Source organism: Scyliorhinus canicula, chromosome 8, assembly GCF_902713615.1.
Source record: "Scyliorhinus canicula chromosome 8, sScyCan1.1, whole genome shotgun sequence".
Lineage (NCBI taxonomy): Eukaryota > Metazoa > Chordata > Chondrichthyes > Carcharhiniformes > Scyliorhinidae > Scyliorhinus > Scyliorhinus canicula.
In genome coordinates this window covers 48,125,298-48,144,934 of record NC_052153.1, presented here as the reverse complement: position 1 = coordinate 48,144,934, position 19,637 = coordinate 48,125,298, and the positions used below count along the sequence as shown (strand labels likewise).

The window sequence follows — 19,637 nt, the reverse complement described above, 5'->3', positions numbered from 1 at the left end:
CCTCCCTCGTCTCTCCCACCCACCCGCCCGCCCTTTCTTGTCTCCACCACCTGCCCTCCCTCTCTCGTCTCCACCACCCGTCCTCCCTCTCTCGTCTCCACCACCCGCCCGCCCTCTCTCTTCTCCACCACCCGGCCGCCCTCTCTTTGTCTCCACCACCCGACCGCCCTCTCTTTGTCTCCACCACCTGGCCGCCCTCTCTCTTCACTCATTTGGTTTACTATTATAGAAAGCATCTTCTTTTATATCATGCCTCTAGATATCCTAAAACAATGCATTCAGCTGTCACAGTCTTATTATCTGTTTGGAGAATGAACATTGACAAAATTGTTGTTATTTAGATGCAAAGCACAATCCGTGAACACAGAGATGGTGGGACAGCAGGTGGAGTTTTTAATAGATACAACATTATTAAGGTAAGAAGTTACCGTGTTTTAATACTTCGGTGCTTAATATTTTGCAGTGGTTATTTTAGCTTCATTTAAATGTTCAGAAAATGCTGAGTTAATTTTAAATTCAAGCTAGTCGTTTCAGGACTTCTGTGGGCCGTGCAGAAAATTGCTTGCCTTTGCACTAATTAATGAAAATTAATTGGATGCATCATGTTGGTGGCAGTGAATGTTGCTCTGTCTTCAAACTCATACCCGCTGAGTATCATTTTTTAAATGATTTTACCTCTGTCCAACAATCCTGTGGTTCTCTTACAAGTAAAACAGTTTGCTTTGGATTCGCTTGAACCTTTAGTATTTTTAATATTTTTGAAATGATTGCTTGAGAAAGCAAAATGTCAATATTCACCTTTATTAACACCTGCTGTTCCTCACTTGTGCATTCAATTTCCCAATTGTCTCGTCTATTGTCCTCTGCTTACCGCAACATTTCTGCAGCTACCATTATGCTCAACTGCATCCTCATCTCCACTTTTGAAGTTCTTGTCCCCATTAAAGCCATCTCGCACTGGTTGTTTTCCCCTCAGTACTGCCCTTGTCTTTGTTGTGTGTCCAAACGACGCAGCCGTGAACAGATATAGTGGACAACTGGTTTAGCCATTCACCACCGGATCTGATTGAACCACATAAACTATTATCATGTCCTGCTGTTGTCTGTGAAAATAGTTTTTTATTCCAGGATCAGAAAAGCAGCATATTTTTTAAATGAAGAGCAATTGCAGAACTCTTGAGGTGTCGAGGGTGTCCTGGTACATAAATCAGGAAAAGTTAGTGTAGCAGGTACAGCAAATTATTAGAAAGGCGAGTGGAATGTTGTCATTTATTGCAGGAGGAATGGAAGATAAAAGCAAGGATGTTTTGTGACAGTTGTACAGGGCGTTGTTGAGACCAAATTTAGTGTACCATGGACAGTTTAGCTCTCCTCCCTTAATAAAGGATATAAATGCGTTGGAAGCCGTTCAGAGAAGGTTCACTCAACAGATAGGGTTATCTTAAAGGGTAGGTTGAACAGATTGGACCTGTATCCATTGGAATGTAGAAGATTGAGAGGGTATCTTATTGAAGCAGACAAGATGCTGAAGGGACTTGACAAAGTGGATGATGAACGTTTCCCTTTGGAGAGAGAGCTCGAGGGGCCATAGTTTAAAAATAAGGAATTTTCCTTTTAAGGTGGACATGAGGCTACATTTTTCTCAGTGGCTTGTGGAATCTTTGGAAACGTCTTCCCCAGCGAGCGGTGGAGGCAGGGTCAATAAATGTTTTTAAGGCACAAATTGATAGATTCTTAACTAACAAGAGAGTTAAAGGTTATCGGGACGCGCAGAATGTGACATTGGCCACTTCTTTTAAGACCCTCTGATAAGGTCCATCAGGTGCCACAAACTTGTTAGCCCACAGCTCCAACAATGTTCTCGGTATCACTTCCTGATGATTGTCATTTTCTCGTGTTCCTCCTTTCCAGTTCATGATTTACAGCTATTTCTGGGATGTTACTTGTATCCACAAAAGTGAAGGCGATTTCAAATCATCTGCCATCTCTTTATTTTCCATTATTGATTCCTGCAATGGTTTTTCTTCCTATTCCCATTCCCTTTTTTTAAATTCTTGAATCATATGTGAGCATTGCTGGAAAGATCAGTATTTGTTGCCCATCCCTAATTGACCTTTAGGAAGTGGTGTTAAGCCACTCGAATTTCTGCAGTCCATGTGATGTACAGTACTAAGGAGGTGATTGGGAGGAGGTTCCAAATTTTTGACCCAGTGACGAAGTGATGACGCAATTCCAAATCAGTGAATGAATGATTTGGAGAACGACTTGCAGTTGCTGGTCCCCTTCTTTTATCCCTTGTCCATTCTTGGTGATAGAGATCCTGGGTTTGGAAGGCACTGTTGAAAGAGCTGTGGCAAGTCACTGCTACCGCACTGCAGCCAGTGGCGGAGCGAGTGAATGTTTAAGGTTGATGGGGTGCACATCAAGTGTTGAGTATCTTGCATGTTGTTGGAGCGACCAACAGAAATAAACTGATGGACATGATTTCACTTATTAAGACATGGACAAACAAACTAGAATCAGCATAAATGAAACATTGATTAACAGGCAATTAATAGATCAAAATAAAGAAAAGGTACTTGAGCATTGACTAACTAAAGCAACCTGTACGAAATATCACACTTCAGGCTGATCTGTAGCATTGCAGGAAAAGTCCCACAGTCACTCCCAGCTCGCCAGCAGTGGTTTGCTTCTCCCCTGCTACACCAAATCAAAACTTGCGGCATCCTTCGACATTCGTCCCACTCAGTCTGAGTTTCCCCAAATACGATCGTCACCAGCAAAGCATACCTTGGCGACTCTTCATTCCTTAAATCTTCACAAATTCCAACAATTTTGTCCCTTTCTTTTCAAAAGAAAGTAAACTCTCATGAGAATCTTGCTTGATGGTCAAGACGGAAACCATTCCCCTGTTGCCTTTGTTTCTGCAACTTAGACAACATCAGTCCTTTTTTTGAGATTTTATGAAAAGGTTTTAAAATACCAACTCACTTCAATGGCTTTCTGTCCACGTTTCTCTCCCATGTTAGCCAGATCACATGGGCATGTCTCTGAGCTGAGTTGTTTATCTGGATTCTGTTTTAATTTGAGTTACAAATATATTTCAAAACATTAGCATCATGTTCAACGTTCATGACACTTATGTGACAAGAATGTTACTGCCACTTCTGAACCCAAGTCTGAATGTTATCCAAATCCCGCAGGATGGGAACACTGACTATTTCACTATCTTTGAATTCTCAAATGGTACTGAACACTGTGCAGTCATCAGCAAACAACCCCTCGCTCCCTTCCGCCGCCCCCTCGCTCCCTTCCGCCGCCCCCTCGCTCCCTTCCGCCGCCCCCTCGCTCCCTTCCGCCGCCCCCTCGCTCCCTTCCGCCGCCCCCTCGCTCCCTTCCGCCGCCCCCCTCGCTCCCTTCCGCCGCCCCCTCGCTCCCTTCCGCCGCCCCCTCGCTCCCTTCCGCCTCCCCCTCGCTCCCTTCCGCCGCCCCCTCACTCCCTTCCGCCGCCCCCTCGCTCCCTTCCGCCGCCCCCTCGCTCCCTTCCGCCGCCCCCTCGCTCCCTTCCGCCGCCCCCTCGCTCCCTTCCGCCGCCCCCTCGCTCCCTTCCGCCGCCCCCTCGCTCCCTTCCGCCTCCCCCTCGCTCCCTTCCGCCGCCCCCTCGCGCCCTTCCGCCGCCCCCCCCGCGCCCTTCCGCCGCCCCCCTCGCGCCCTTCCGCCGCCCCCTCGCGCCCTTCCGCCGCCCCCTCGCGCCCTTCCGCCGCCCCCTCGCGCCCTTCCGCCGCCCCCTCGCGCCCTTCCGCCGCCCCCTCGCGCCCTTCCGCCGCCCCCTCGCGCCCGTCCGCCGCCCCCCCGCGCCCTTCCACGGCCCCCCGCGCCCTTCCACGGCCACCTCTGTAACTCCAGTTTAAATCAACACCTGCTTCTGGATTCTTCTGCTTGAATTAAAGATAGAGGCTGCGTGCCTTAAAGACACATGTCCATTAATGATCCGTGAATAAAAAATGTCACGGCAAAAGCAGAATAAATGGGACATTCGGGAATAAACAAGAAGGACCCTTACAATAAGACGTTTTTTTTTAGTACGGGGCAATTTAGCGTGGCTAGTCACCTACCCAGCACATCTTTGAATTGCGGGGGGTGACCCACGCAGTCCCGGAGAAAATGTTCAAATGCCACATGGATAGTGACCTGGGATCAAATCCAGGTCATCGGCGACATGAGACAGCAGTGCTAACCACTGCGGCACCATGCTGCCCTCACTAAGACCGTTCTTCCAGCATCCAATCCAACAAGGATTATTTTTTTAATGTAGGAGACCACAGAAAGCTGTAGCTCAAAGGGACTTGAGGTTCCTTGTTCTTGCCTGAAAGCTAGCATACAGGTCGAGAAGGTAATGGGGAAGGCAAATTGAATGCTGGCTTTTATTTCAAAGAAGCTGGAGTATAAAAGGAGAGGTGTTGCTGAAGCTGTACAAGGTACTAATGAGGCCACATTTTGAATACTGTACAGTTTTGGCTCCTTTATTTAGGAAATATATATTATCATTGAAGGCAGTACCGAGGTTGTTTACTGGGGCGATCCCAGGTATGGAGGACTGCCTCCATGAGGAAAGATTGGACAGGTTGGGTCTGTACTCCTTGGAGCTCAGAAGCATGAAAGGTGATATAATTGAAGCATACAAGATTCTTAGGGGGTTAGATGGGGTAAATGTTGGGGGCGATGTTTCCACTCATGGGTAGGCGTAGGACTAGAGGGCATAGTCATAGAATAAGGGGGTGCTTATTTAAGACGGATTTAAGGAAGAATTTCCTCTGACTGGTGAATCTTTGGAATTCTTTACCCCAGGAAGCTGTGGAGGCCGAGTCCTTGAATATTTTCAAGTCTGAGATCAATAGGTTTTTAATCATTGGGGGAATTAAGGGTTACGGAGATAATAATAATAGCTTATTATTATTATAACCCTGAGGATCTTGAGCTTCAAGATCCTGAAGATTCCTTGAGCAATATGTGTGCATTTATTACACAGAAACTTAGACTTCTGGAGGAGACCTGTCTGGACCCCTCTGTGGCTTCCATAAACAATGTAGCCTTTTGACCTTGCCGTTATATGCTTGGGCTCGATGCCCTGAACCGGCCCAGAAATTTACTCCAGGATGTTTACACATGTTAAATCACCAGTGTAGGATCCAGATTGGAAGCTGTATTGGGAAAGTCTTTTTCTTACATAAATTGTACTTAAAAAGCAAATCTATTGAATGATTCCACCCTCCCATCGCCACCTCAGGCCTGAATTTAGTAATATAAAGCATTTAAAAGCTGGAATTAATTCAAGAGCCTATAAACCACTGTATAAACCATTCAGTGCATTTGAAAATACTTTAAACCACTTTTAAGCAATTAAAAGCCAACAGATTAAAGTAATTGAAAGTGCTTAAAAGGTTAAAAATTGTTTCTTACTTTACTCAACTACATTTACTGTAAAATGCACTTTACCATTTATTTCCCTTTTAAGTGCTTTTAAAATTCTTTTCAAGCCTTTTCCATGTTTCCTACAAACTCAAAATCATTTAAAATCTTTGAAAGATTAAAAATTGCTTTTTAAAATTTCAAAATTTGAATTCAATTTAAAGATAAAATCTTGAAATGAAGAACCGACTTCAGTGAAAATGACTGAAGCTGTCAAATTGTTGTAAAAACCCTGCTGATTCAATGATATTCTTTGGGGAAGGCAACCAGCAATTGTCTGGCCTGACCAAATGTGACTCTAGTTCCACCCTAACATTGTTTGTTAACTGCTCTTTGAAAATGCCTAGCAAGTGATTCTGATACCAAAACCGTTGGTTCAAAAATTATAAAACATCCCCCACACTTCCAAGGAGCTCGCAATTTGCAATCAACGCAGGCCTTGCCAGCGTTACACATCTCATGAATGAATAAATAAAAGCAATATGAGTAGCTTCCTCCATACTAATTATTTCAAAGCCCTTATGTTTTGGCCTACATGCTGTTACATCAGGAACAAATCTGAAAGTGTGGCTTAGAAATGGACTATATTTTGTATGTTGCAGGATAGAGAAAGCTCACTTGATTTAAGTAGGCGCGTTGGTGTATTCAAATTCCTCTTTGCCAAAATGTGTATAAACTTATTTTCAGATTCAGAAAGTTGTGAACAAGAAGCTGCGGGAGCGGTTCATTCACAGGCAGAAAGAGGTAGCAGAGGAAAATCATAATCACCATAACGAACGGATGCTCTTTCATGGTGAGTCATTAGAGGCTTCAAAATGAAATATAATTTGAATACTTACTGTAAATCAAAATCACTGTCCTGTGTCCTGTGACTGCCACATCGATCTTTTGCGCACATTAATTTTTATTTTGCCACCTGCCAACTCTAACTTTCTCCTTTCAAGGATATTAGCACAAGATCTTGTACAAATAGAAAATTCTATAGTGCATGGGTACATTTCTATTGCCTGTTCCCTCACCCAAAATAAATTGGGTGGTTTGTGATGGTTGAATTACTGTTATGAAAGTCAAAATGTCATGTAACCTTTTTTTAATCTAAAAATTCTGTTTATAACACAATATTCTGCGCACAGGCAAGAGAAAGATTGGAAGATATGAAAGAAGCACTGCTTATTCTAAAACCAGATGATTTTGTTGTTTGTTTGACTTTAAGAAGCCCAAATAGAGTTTTAGATTGTGACTCTTTTTATGTAGTGCCTCTAGCTAAGCCAGTTAGCCTGCTGTCTTTCCTGTTCTTCTTTCAAAAAGATATTTTTATAATAGTTTACATTTTTACAATGTATGTAAAGTAGGCTTCAAATGAAGTTACTGTGAAAAGCCCCTAGTCGCCACATTCCGGCATCTGTTCGGGGAGGCTGGTACGGGAATGTGGCGACTAGGGGCTTTTCACAGTAACTTCATTTGAAGCCTACTTGTAACAATAAGCGATTTTCATTCATTCATTTCATTTCATTCAAGATAGACGAGACGGTTACAGTTTGCATGTTCCTTTACGGCGCCTGCACCTTCCCCTCCGCTGGCCCTTTATTAGGCCCTTATTGTAGGCCCTTTATTTTGCCATGGGTGGTTGTTCTCCCGTTCTAACTCCCCTCTTGTTTGTGGTCCCGGTGGCTCCCGTGTGTAAACCCCCCACCCCCCACTTTGTGGAAGCCACCCTCAGATCCTCGGATGGTGTGCTTGATCTTCTCCAGGTGGAGAAATTCCGATAGATCTGCCAGCCAGTCTGCAGCTATGGTGGTGCTGCTGATTGTCAGCTAAGCAGGATTCTCCAGCAGGCCATTAGGGAAGCAAATGCAAGGGTGTCCGCCCTCTTCCCCAAATGAAGTTTTGGCTGGTCCGATACCCTGAAAACTGCCACTCTCGGGCACGGCTCCACCCTCACCCCCACAACTTTGGACATTGCCCCGAAGAAGGCTGTCCAGAACCCGACAAGTCTGGGATAGGCACAGAACATGTGGGCATGATTGGCCGGGTTTCCTGGCACCGTTCACATTTGTCCTCCACCTCCAGGAAGAACCTGCTCATTCAGGTTCTTGTTGGCTTTGCTCTGTGCACCATTTCTAGCTGCATGAGGCTTAGCCTTGCTCAGGAGGAGGTGGAATAGGCCCTTTTCAGAGCTTCGCTCCAGAGTCCCCGTCCTACTTCTGTCCCTTATTCGTCCTCCCATTTTTCCCTTATTTCATCCAGTGAGGAAAGTGTACTTTCTAAAAGTCGTTCATATATATCCGCACAGTTCCCCTTTCCCAGACTGTCCACGTTCAGTGACTCCTCCAGCATTGTGTCTCTTGGGTACCTTGTCGTCTCCTTGCGGAGAAAGTTTTTGATTTGCAAATATTGGAGTTTCTGTCTGTTTGGTAGTTCCAAAGAATCTCCGTCAGCTCTTTTCGGGTCGCTAGTCTGTGTAAAAGTCCCTAATCATCAGTGTCCCCACCCCCTGTTCTGTCTCCATCTCTAAAAAGTGGCGTCTAGCATGGCTGGTGGAAACCTGTGGTTGCCGCAGTTGGGGGCCATGGTGGACACCTCGGTCAGACCAAAGTGCTGTCACATCTTATAGAACATAGATCAGTACAGCACAGAACAGGCCCTTCGGCCCTCAATGTTGTGCCGAGCAATGATCACCCTACTCAAATCCACGTATCCACCCTATACCTGTAACCCCCCCCAACCTTACTTGTTAGGACACTACGGGCAATTTTAGCATGGCCAATCCACCTAACCCGCACATCTTTGGACTGTGGGAGGAAACCGGAGCACCCGGAGGAAACCCACGCACACACGGGGAGGACGTGCAGACTCCACACAGACAGTGACCCAGCCGGGAATCGAACCTGGGACCCTGGAGCTGTGAAGCATTTATGCTAACCACCATGCTACCGTGCTCCCCAACAAACCCTCTTGTTCCAGGTTCACACAGTGTTGCTATTACCACTGGGCTGGTTGAATGTTTTGCCGGCGGGGATGGGAGTGCTATCGTGACGAGGGTCTGGAGGACAGTTCCCGTGCAGGAGTACTCCTCCATCCTCACCCATTCCATGTTTGGTTCCCTTACCCATCCCCTCACTCTTTCCGCCGTAGCTGCCCAGTGATAGTATTGCAAGTTCGAGAGGGCCAGGCCTCCCATGCTTCTTCTCCTTTGCCGTGTTGTTTTAGGGATACTTGAATTTCTCTCTCTCTCTCTCCTCCCCCGCCCACCCGCCCCAAAAGCCGTAATCATTTTGTCTATTGCTTGAAAAAATACCTTGGGGATGTAGATCGGTAGGATCTGAATAGGAAGAGGAACCTGGGCAGTACGGCAGTACATTCAACTTGATCGTCTGCACCAGTCCCGCCAGGGAAAACGGGAGTGCATTCCATCTCTTGTGGATCCGTCTCCAGTCATGGGTTATCTGAATCCCAAGGTGGCAGAATTTGCTTCGGGCTATTTTGAATGGTAGAACCTTCAGCCCTGTCCCTCCCGTCTTGCGTTCACTTGTGCTTAAGTTGAGCTTCTCGCCCGAGAAGGCTCCAAACTCTCCCAGAAGCTTTGTAATGTCATTCATGCTGTTTTGCAGGTAGGTCACTCTTTTTTCTCATTGTGTAATATTTATGTGCTGGAAAAGTCCTTTCCCTTTTTGAGATCTGCTTGTCACCTCTTACTTGCTAGGGAGTGCAGAATTGTTTGGGCCAGCTCTGCGCATTAATATTAGTGGCAGTAGACTATTTTGTCTAAGTGTCGGCTGAACTCTATAAACCTGGCAGGTTTAGGATCAGGTTACTGCTTGCCACATGGAAACCAGAGATACTTCAACGACAAAAAGACAAAAGTGGAAGTTAGCTTTGCATTTAATGTTCATCGTCCCTGCTCACCAATGGTCCTAAAGCATTTCACTTCATCCAGCACCCTGCTAAATCACTTGGATTCATCAAGTTTCAGTTACTGACCTTTCAGTTTGTCTTTCCAGTGCAACTTCTATTATTTAACTACTGGGCATGGTACAAATAATTTATGTTGGTCAAGTTCAGTTTTGTTTTCCATATCGACCTAAGCTTTGTAATGACTGAAGCAATATATGTGAGTGGGAAAATTGTCTTGTAAATCCATGTTATGTCAAGCTAATGTGAATGATCTATTTTCATTCTAGGCTCTCCATTCATCAATGCGATTATTTACAAAGGGTTTGATGAAAGACATGCATACATTGGTGGGATGTTTGGTGCAGGAATTTACTTTGCAGAAAATTCCTCTAAAAGTAATCAGTATGTCTATGGCATAGGTGGAGGTACTGGATGCCCAACCCATAAGGATAGGTCATGTTACATATGCCACAGGTAAGGGTAATGCTTCCTCTGTGGAAACTGTTTCAGGTTTATTTTAAAGTGAAAAGCAAAAGCATGACTGATAATTCAGCACAGCATTCAATTTGGGAAAAGAAAATATTCTAACTTGTTATCTTGTGTCCCGGCCAATATTTAACCCTCCATTTAACACCCCACCCCCACCCCAACATCACCAAAATAGATTCAGTATTCAATATCTATCAGCCTCTGGGCAGTAGGGTGGTAACCTGGAAGATGCGCAAGGGAGTTCCTTCGAAGTTCCAACTCAGTGACTCTGGGAATTGGTCGGAAATTTTGAACTTCTGATGGGCTTGTTTGGATCCTCAAATAACGCTCCCAAATCTGAGTTGGAGACTTTGAACAGTTCTAACCTATTTACCTGAATAGTTACCACGGAAATGTTCTACAGAAAAACCCTAGTGTAACTCTTGGTGACTACAGAACTGATTCAACCCCCACCCCAAATCACTTGCACTGGCCAGCCCAACTTTCCTCTCTAACCCCTGACCTCACCACCTGACTGCCCCACCCAACTCCGCCTTACCAACCTGACTAGCCTACAACTCCCAGTTACCGCTCTGACCACCTGATTTTCCCCCGACACAACCCCACTACATGACACGCCCCAGATCTGACCCAACTAACCACCAACCTGACAATCTCTCCTCATCCACCTGCCATTTCTTCACCATGAAGCTTCAGCAGTAGGATTAACCTCTTCTGGACTGTACGCTCTATGTTTCTGGTGAAGCCAGGTTTGGAAAAGTGTGCACGCCTTCAGGAGCAGAGGGAAGAAACTTGACAAAGGGAAAAACTATAAACAAGTCTGAGGCTGTTGCTAAGAGACCCTCTCCCCATGTCTACGCCTACGTTAAGGGACAATATTTTGCTTAGTACAGTGAAATTAAAGAATCAAGATACCTTAAACTCAGTGAAGTGAAAAAGTAGAGCTTGTACTATCTTCTTGGCCTAATACTACCAAACAATTATAGGGCCATGGGTAAAGCGCAATAGAGTGGGATTAATTTGAAAGCTTTTTTTCTCACAGCCAGCAGAAACATCATTAGCTGATGGACCTGTGTGGTACCATGTACCATTGTATGTGAATCTAAATCAATGGCCTTACCCGTTTTCCATGTTACAGTTTTTAAAGCGATATCTGAGCTGGTTTAGGTTTTAGAGTTTATTTTAAAGTGTGCATGTGCAGAGTAAAATATAGATAAATTAACAGTGTGCTTCTTGTGTCTACTTCCATCATCTTACTTGTACATTTGAACAGTGTATATTTTCTCTCTCCTGATGCATTCTCCTTTTGATTCCGCATAAGTTTTCCCTCTGTTGGGATTCAGGATGAGAACCCAAACAATTTTTAATTTGTAAATCTGAGGAAAGGTGACTGCACCACAGTGACTAAGAGGCATACATCTTTTTATGTTAAAACAAACTTTAATTTAAACACAGAATTAACCACATGAGGAACAAAGAAGTAACTTTACAGATGAGTTACAATAGTTCCTAAGTAGAAAGAAAAGCTTCAACTTACTCCCTACACCTGCCACTTATTCCAATTAAGCAAACCAATATAGTTCAAGTATCACTTTATAAATAAAGTTAACATTCAGGTCTACTTTTCGCTTTGCAGAGCCCTTGGCGAGAATCTCAGGAGCAAATTGAAAGGCACTTCTTGGCATCCTAAACTGAAACTACAGACAGACCTGGTTCCTTCCCTTAATTACACCATCTCTACCCAAACCGAAGGCATTCTTCTGTCTCCTCCCACAAGATATCCCATGACCAAATACAATATCTCTCATAAATTATCTACACCCCAGGGACCTCCAAACAAAACAATATTCAATTAGCCACCTATCTGTAAACAAGTAAAGGCTTCTCAAATCTATTAGCAGAACAGTTCCCCAGAAAAATCAGTGATTAATTCACTTTTACAACCCATTAATCACAACTTTAGTAGACATTCTGGCTGTATGCATCTTAAAGCCATTTTTTAATAACATGACTGCAACAAATATAAAAAGCAACAATTTATTACATTCATCACCCCATATCTGATCAGAAAGCCTCCTTACTATGCTTTCACTCACACACACACATGCCTTATTTCACAACAACCTCTCTTGTCCCCATAATGATCATGCTGGCTGTTTTGAAAGAACCTATCCAATTAACGTCAGCCTCTGATCTTTCCCTATAATGCTGCAATTCTTTTCCCTTTACAAGTATAAATATCTAATTCCTTTATGAATGAATCTTTTTCCACCGCCATTTATTCCAGATAGAACATAGAACATAGAACATAGAACAGTACAGCACAGAACAGGCCCTTCGGCCCTCAATGTTGTGCCGAACAATGATCACCCCACTCAAACCCACGTAACCCATATCCCAACAATCCCCCCATTAACCTTACACTACGGGCAATTTAGCATGGCCAATCCACCTAACCCGCACATCTTTGGACTGTGGGAGGAAACCGGAGCACCCGGAGGAAACCCACGCGCACACGGAGAGGACGTGCAGACTCCACACAGAAAGATCACCACCAGTCGATGCAAAATTAATCTCAATCTCCTCCAAATTCTTTTGCTTATTATCTTAAATCTGTAGACCCTAGTTACCAATTCCTTTCCTAGTGGAAACCGTTTCTCACTACCTTATCAAAACACCTCTTAATTTTAAGATCATTCTTAAACCTCTTAATATTCGCTGCTGTAAGTCTTGATACATAATTGAAATCCCTCATCCATGGTACTATTACAGTATAACTACTCTGCATCCTCTCCAAGGCTTTGGAGCGTATCCTTAAAAATAAATAAATAACCTTTAGTATCACAAGTAGGCTTACATTAACACTGCAATGAAGTTACTGTGAAAAGCCCCTAGTCGCCACCTTCCGGCGCCTGTTCAGGTACACAGAGGGAGAATTCAGAATTCTCAGCTGGTAAGGGAATTGAACCCGCACTGCTGGCCTTGTTCTGCATCACAAACCAGCTGTCCAGCCCACTGAGCTAAACCAGCCCTGCCTTGAGCCCCACTGTCAGAGCTTAAGGAGCTCACTTGCCTGGTGGATACCGCAAATCTTAGCCTATTCTTTCACAATTCAGATGCTGAAGGGTCTATTGCATATTTCCAAGAATTTGTTACTTGCTAAATTCTGGTTGCTTCCCAGTTCTAAGCTGTATTTTGCAAATTTTTCCATTGGCATCATGGACACAGCATACTGTGCTGTAGCAAACCAGCAAAGTCAAGGGCTCAATCCCTGATCTGCATAGTGTTATCTAAGAGAAAAGGAAACATCAGCTTGGGTTCCTGCTGCTAACTGTAACCTCTGTTGGCGTGCAAATGTTCGGACTGGGTTCAACAATGATGTATATCCAAGTCACACTCTGCCTACAGGTGACAAGTGGACATTTGTGGAAGGTACTGAAATATGTGATGTGCTCTCAATACCAGGGAGGAGGGATTCCCAATGTTCTTTCTGCCACCTCTTTAACATTTTGGTTTACATTGTAATGTCTTTTTATATAATAGCAGCTCCCAAGCTTCTGTTGGTTTCATATCTAGTTACATGTATTTTTAGTCATTATGAATATAATGTATATAGTATAATGTCTGAATCTATCATCAGTGCTTCAGTGGTGTAGTAAGTCGACTTGTTTTGCTTCACATTTTCCTACCTCTGAAGGACAATGTAAAATTTTGGTTATACATTTGGTTCACATGGTGCTATGTTTATTTTGATTGCAGACAAATGCTCTTCTGTAGAGTTACACTCGGGAAGTCATTCCTACAGTTCAGCGCAATGAAGATGGCTCACGCACCACCAGGACATCATTCTGTGATTGGGAGGCCTAGTGTCAATGGACTTGCTTATGCAGAATATGTCATCTACAGAGGAGAACAGGTACTGAACTATCTGGGGATTATATAGCCTTCAACAAGAAATTATTAAGAAACAAGCAATGTTGAGAGTTATTTGCTAGGTGATTATCAAGATTGGGTCAGTATAATCATGAAAGCGTCTCATGTAAATTTCATAATCATTTAAAGTCACCATTACCCATCAGTTTAATATGGCTAACTCATATCATGGGAGAGTTTTTTCGTGAACTCTTTATTGCTTGAGTTTTAATGCAATATTTTGTGCTTTAACTGTGATCCATTAGGCTTTGGTGACATTTCAAAGCTGATTTGTCGATGAAACTGAAATGTTGTGGTGGACGTTAAAGACTTCATTGCAGTACAGTATTTAAAGAAAAACTGGGAATTGTCCTGACATCCTGACCAGCACTTGTGCCTCAGTTATTAGAAATCAAACTAGATACCCATTGATCTAGTTGGCGGAACTTTGCTGTGTGAAAAATGGCGCCATCTTTTGGTCAGCTTCAGAGACACACAAGTAAACAGCTTGTACAATTATACTCGCCCATTTTCTTTGTTGCAATAGATAGCTTGCTTGGGATAATTTGACATTTAGGGATTGTAACCCAACCTCAAAAAAAATTCCTTATTCAAAAGGGCATGTATTTAGTATCAGGGCTGTCTCGCAGACGTAAAAGCATTCTTTGGGAAATACACCTCTACATTTCACTAATCAAATGTCAGATTTCAAGCTAATGTTTGAACAGTATTCTGTCTCATTGTCCTTTGCATTTTAGCCATTTTAACACTTGCACATCTTTACCAGGCATATCCAGAATACCTCATCACATACCAGATCTTGAAGCCAGAAAGTCCGTCACAGCAGATAACGACAAATGAACAGAAGTCATAGTCCAAGTCAAACCTTGGCACCAAAGTGAACTTGCACCTCAGGCTCTTTGTGATGAATGCCTTTCCAATGACTGTTACAATATTTATTTGAGAAAAACTTTAACAATAAAACTGGTGTTTCAGTTTATGATTCTTTACTTCTCCCTCAAGAAAGAAATCTTGATTTCGCCACCAGATCCGATAGCTGTGTTTGTAAATTGTCCTTCCCTCAAGAATGCTTGTTATTATTAGCTTTGGGCTACATTGGATTTGCTATTTTTACTTGTTCTCCCTCTCGCCTCATTTTTAAAAGTTACTGGAGCTTTTGATGTGCTGTTGGTCGGGAAACTTAAGGGCAGTTTTAAAAGTACCTCTGCGTGGATTCTAACTTTGATCACAGTAATTACCTCCATGGTTAATTCAAGTCCTGGAAGAGGTGTGGTCTGTCATAATCCGCTTTGGCATTGAACTGTCTCTTTTTAGAAAGCCAGTATATCTAACAAAAACTGACGATTTTGAACCATAGCACCCCCACACAAAAGGCACAGAATTAGTCTGTTTCTGAAAAGATTCAAGTTGCTTAATGTGGGGCAATTGATAACAATGCTGTAAACCAGTGATATTGCTTCAACCAAGATCAGTATTGCAAAACTCAATAGCTCAGAACAGTTCATAATCAACATGCAAGTGAACATCTATGAGGCAGGTAATTTGCATGGGTATGGCATCTATAATAACAGTTTGGTTTTTCCATCTTTGAAGATTGTTCCATCTGTTCTGATAGTTTTGAGTATCCAGTGAAGTTTTGCACTTTCACATGACCCAAGTTAAATTTTTGACATTTGTGTATAGTTCACACAAAAATAAAAACTTAAATGTTTGTCTGTAGTCTTAAAAATGTGGTTAATGGCTATATGTGTAAAGTATGAAGTAAGATTCTTCACAGATAACTGGTGTCATCTTGGCACTGCAAGAAGTCTCAATATTGGCTAATGTATAGCATAGACAAAATGGAATAAGCCTCAAACAAATATAGACTGGTGCATTGCATTCTGGTTGATTATTGTCTTTGAAATGGTGATGTGGAACAAAAATTACTTTGAGGTTTTCTAGTGCAACCCGATTGACATTTATAAATGACAAAAACCACATCTCACTTTATAAAGCTTTCTGAACTCTTAACTCTGTTCGCTTTATCAATAAAATTTTACACAATTGGGTGCAGCAAGACTGTAGTTTACTCTGGGAGCATGATTCAGATTACAAAACCCACAAGTGTGAGACCATAGGACTTTATGAATGTCTTTGGAGCCCTGAGATTAAATTGCATTTTTTGTACACTTAATTCTAATTCTATAATTTTGAAAACATTAATCTCAAAATGAAGTCATGCACATGTCTAAAAGCTATGCTGGAATGCATTTAAACCTGAGGCTGTTATAAAGTCATCACTGCAGAATAATAATTTTCAGTAGACATATTCAATTTTATTTAATTCTAAAGCCAAACTAAAAAGTAATTGAAAGTGCAGGATATAGTTTTCTGAAAATTATTACCATAGGATTTTTTTGTATGCTGAAGATCCTGATATCAAGTATGCATTATGAAGCAGATCTAGTCACGACGTGTGCTCATTGTTCAATCCTGATTGACTGCTTACTTGTGCACTCAAATAGATTTGATATCCCAATGCATAGTGGGAATGAGAGTCCGATAGGCCTTTTGTTCAGGAGATGATCAGATTAAATCTTTTTTGGGGGGTATGGTGAGGGAAGAGTGTGGTGGTCCCATTCAGTCAAATTTGTATATCCAACCATTGCTGTACCCTTCCACATATGCCAGAATTGATGTGAGTCCACGTACATGTCAAACTATCCATGTTAGCTATTTGTAGTATATAAGGAACCATGTCCTTTACTGTTTTAGGTAGTTTGGAAGTTGTCACCATGTTTTGCTATTTAAGCTCTCAACCTATGCTCCCCTTAATGTGTGTTTTGCTCTTCGGATTATCATCGGCTGCCCTCATATTGTCTACTCCAACTAGTGTGATCAGTTTGAATTACTTATCTGATGTGATGCACAATGGTGTTATATTGCAGATGAAATGAATTTTGCTTTTGCAATGTGTTACCTTATTCATTTTGAATAAGTAAATTAACTCTCTTCACAATCTGTTGGCAATTCCTTGTATTTGTAAATGGCATCTCCCTCATTTTGTGTTTAGTTGTGCGTGCTGGTGACATACTCCGTACCTTAGTCACAGTAATATCATTGATGACCTGTAGTTCTGTAAAATTGAAATGTAGTGTAAAAGTTGTGTTCTCATTTCTGTAGGTGGCCTGGTGGAGAGGGATAGAGTGGTTTGAACTGAAGTGAAATGCATTTGGAAAATGTTTTAAATTCAAGAATCTTTCATATTGATTGTTCAATGCAAACTTGTAGCAAATTTAACTTTGAGTCACATGAACTGTTGTAAGACAGTGATGATCACAACACTAATTGTTGGCCAGTTGATTTCTGAAAATCAACCTTCTGGTAGCATATACTGACCAGTTCTCTAACGTGGAGTGCATCACTAATGTTAGCTGGAAACATTCTTACTGTAAGAATTTTCACACGATACTGATATAGTTGGTCTGCATTTGCTTCAGGAACTAGAACCCGAGTGTTAATGTACTATCACACAGCAAGGTCATGTTGATTTTCTGGAACGATTCGTCTCTAAATAAGTGACTCAAGTTAAAACTTCATTGTATTCAAATATTGCAAAAATAGCTGTGGTGATCTACAAACATAATGTGACATCGCAGTTATGTGATCCTGAAAGGGGGTCTTGATTTTTTTTTACTTTTGAGAAATTTCACCCTTTAATCTGGGCTTTTTAAAAAATGTACCTTGTAATAAAGTTCACATAACACCTGAAGCTTAATACAATTAGTTGCATCTCTGCCCATATTACAACTGAGTAGCTAAATTTGGTGGCCAATTTGTTAATGTACCAGTAGGCTGGGGTAGAAGCTGAAAGTATTTTGAAAATTGTGTCCTTAACTATAGCTTGCAAGTAAATGCAAAGTTCCATACAAATGCTACACTTTTATTCTGTACTTTAGTTTACCAGCTGTCTTCTGTTTTATTTACTCAGATTATGTAATGTTCACTTTTGGTTCCACAATTTAGCTTGATTATTGAACAACAACTTAATTGTATTGCAAGCCCTCATTGCTAAACCGCATCAAAAGGTGTAATCATTTTGAAAAGCTTGCTTGCTGCATGACTGAAGGTGTGTATAAGCTTTATTTTTTTAAACAGAGTCTGCATAAATCCCCAGAGAATGAGAATTGCCTCACGGTTTGTTTTATAACCAACATTGCAGTAAAGCTTTGATATGATGACCTTGTTTTGCACATTTGTTTTACTGTTGTATTTAACAATTCACATTAATGCTGCATTCATGTATCCATTAATTTTATATTTTGCACAGATAATCACGTTTTAGAGCAATTTTGAGTTATTTTAGCATATATTATTTGGGATATTGAGATTGCAAGTCGAGCAACATTTTGGCTTGCCTTTAAGGAATTAGCAATGAGTGGACAGCAGATGGTGTTATATGCAAGACAATTGCACAGATTGTTATTGGGAATACAGTTTTACCATCTACCAGCTGGGAAGCAGGGCTACATCAACAGAAAGCCCCTGTTTCGAACTAAATAACATTTTGAAGGAGAAAAGTCATGTTTTTTTCACCTTACAAATCACCCTTAAAACAGACAATTTAAGCTTTTTCAGTAGTTTGTCCATGACGCACTTATGCTGGCCTCTGGCCTATTATCAAATGCATCTAAGCTTCCCAAACTGTTGGCATAAGAGGTATTTGTACTCTTTGAACAATTGTGTTTCTGTGCAGTCTGTAAAATGTGGCTGACAGTTCCATGCATAGACTGTGGATGATATCTAGATAAGATTCACCACAAACACATACCACTGAGTTCTTAATAAATCCGTTCCCTTCGGTATATTGATGTGTTTGTCATTTAAATAACATGCAGCAGAATTCAAGGAAAGGAAACCTTTTCAGTCCTTAAAACAATTCACCAGATTAACTGCCTTCTTCATTAAAGAAGCAATGCATCACTTGTTTTCAGTTATTTAAGCTTCCTCCTTCAGATTGAGTTGTTTTTCTTTTATTAACCCCTAGGTTACCATTTACAGTATATGTTATGGAATGTATTATGTATTGTACTTGATAAATCAAGTGACCTTCTGTTTTGTATTTTACTTTGTAATTATGGTATTTTTAATATGCACATTTTGTCAATACAAGGTGCTAATGTTTTTGCAGGAGAACACTTGAAATGGGTGTTGAGTAATTTAATATAGATGCCATTCACTTTTCCAGTGGCTTGAAATTGTACGTATAAACAATGGAGATTGTACATATGTATTTTAGTTTGTAAATGTATTGGTAGTAATATCAATGAAAATAATGTTGGAAATGTGAATATGTTTACACCAACAAGAAGGAAGGGAGAGATGTAAACCTGATTGGTATAAATAGATGTTTTTATTTTAATTATAATCTTGTTTTTCCCCCTATCCTTTCATTTAAGTCTCTGATTATTTCTGAATTTCAGAGTGTACAGCTGTGTGGAAGGTTTGACTTGTAAAGATGTGCTGAGTTGTGATGTGTGTGGTACTGAAGTAACTGTTAGTAACCTGCAGTGATGCCAACTTAATAAACTTGTTGCTCTCAGATTTGTTTCCGACAGTTTGTGATGAGATCAAGTACTGAAGTACTCTGTTCACTGAATACCAGAGAATGTACAAAACTTGAAACTACACGCTCTTCCACAGAACATCTGCACGTGATTTCTGTGTATTTCAGATGCATTTTATGAAGGGGAGTTATTTTTGACTACATAAATGTAAGATTTGGAATAAATCCATTTATCTGCACCAAACCTCTGAAAGAGCACTTTGACCAGGCCCACTTCCCCACCCTATCCCCATTACCCCACACA

At 41.6% G+C, this 19,637-nt stretch overlaps 1 protein-coding gene across 3 annotated transcripts in view; it reads left to right on the top strand.

Moving 5' to 3' along the window:
- Positions 1-19,369, top strand: part of tnksa (tankyrase, TRF1-interacting ankyrin-related ADP-ribose polymerase a) — a 181,252-nt gene extending 161,883 nt beyond the window's left edge. For 2 of the 3 annotated variants that reach the window (XM_038804500.1, XM_038804499.1), the window contains 5 exons: positions 342-416; positions 6,157-6,262; positions 9,651-9,837; positions 13,612-13,768; positions 14,552-19,369. In XM_038804500.1, the coding sequence (XP_038660428.1) occupies positions 342-416; positions 6,157-6,262; positions 9,651-9,837; positions 13,612-13,768; positions 14,552-14,638 (612 nt within the window). In that variant the 3' untranslated portion in view covers positions 14,639-19,369. Of the gene's footprint in view, positions 1-341; positions 417-6,156; positions 6,263-9,650; positions 9,838-13,611; positions 13,769-14,551 lie in introns of those variants that run through there. The other variant, XR_005461565.1, reaches the window with a different exon arrangement.
- Positions 19,370-19,637: the final 268 nt, after the last annotated feature.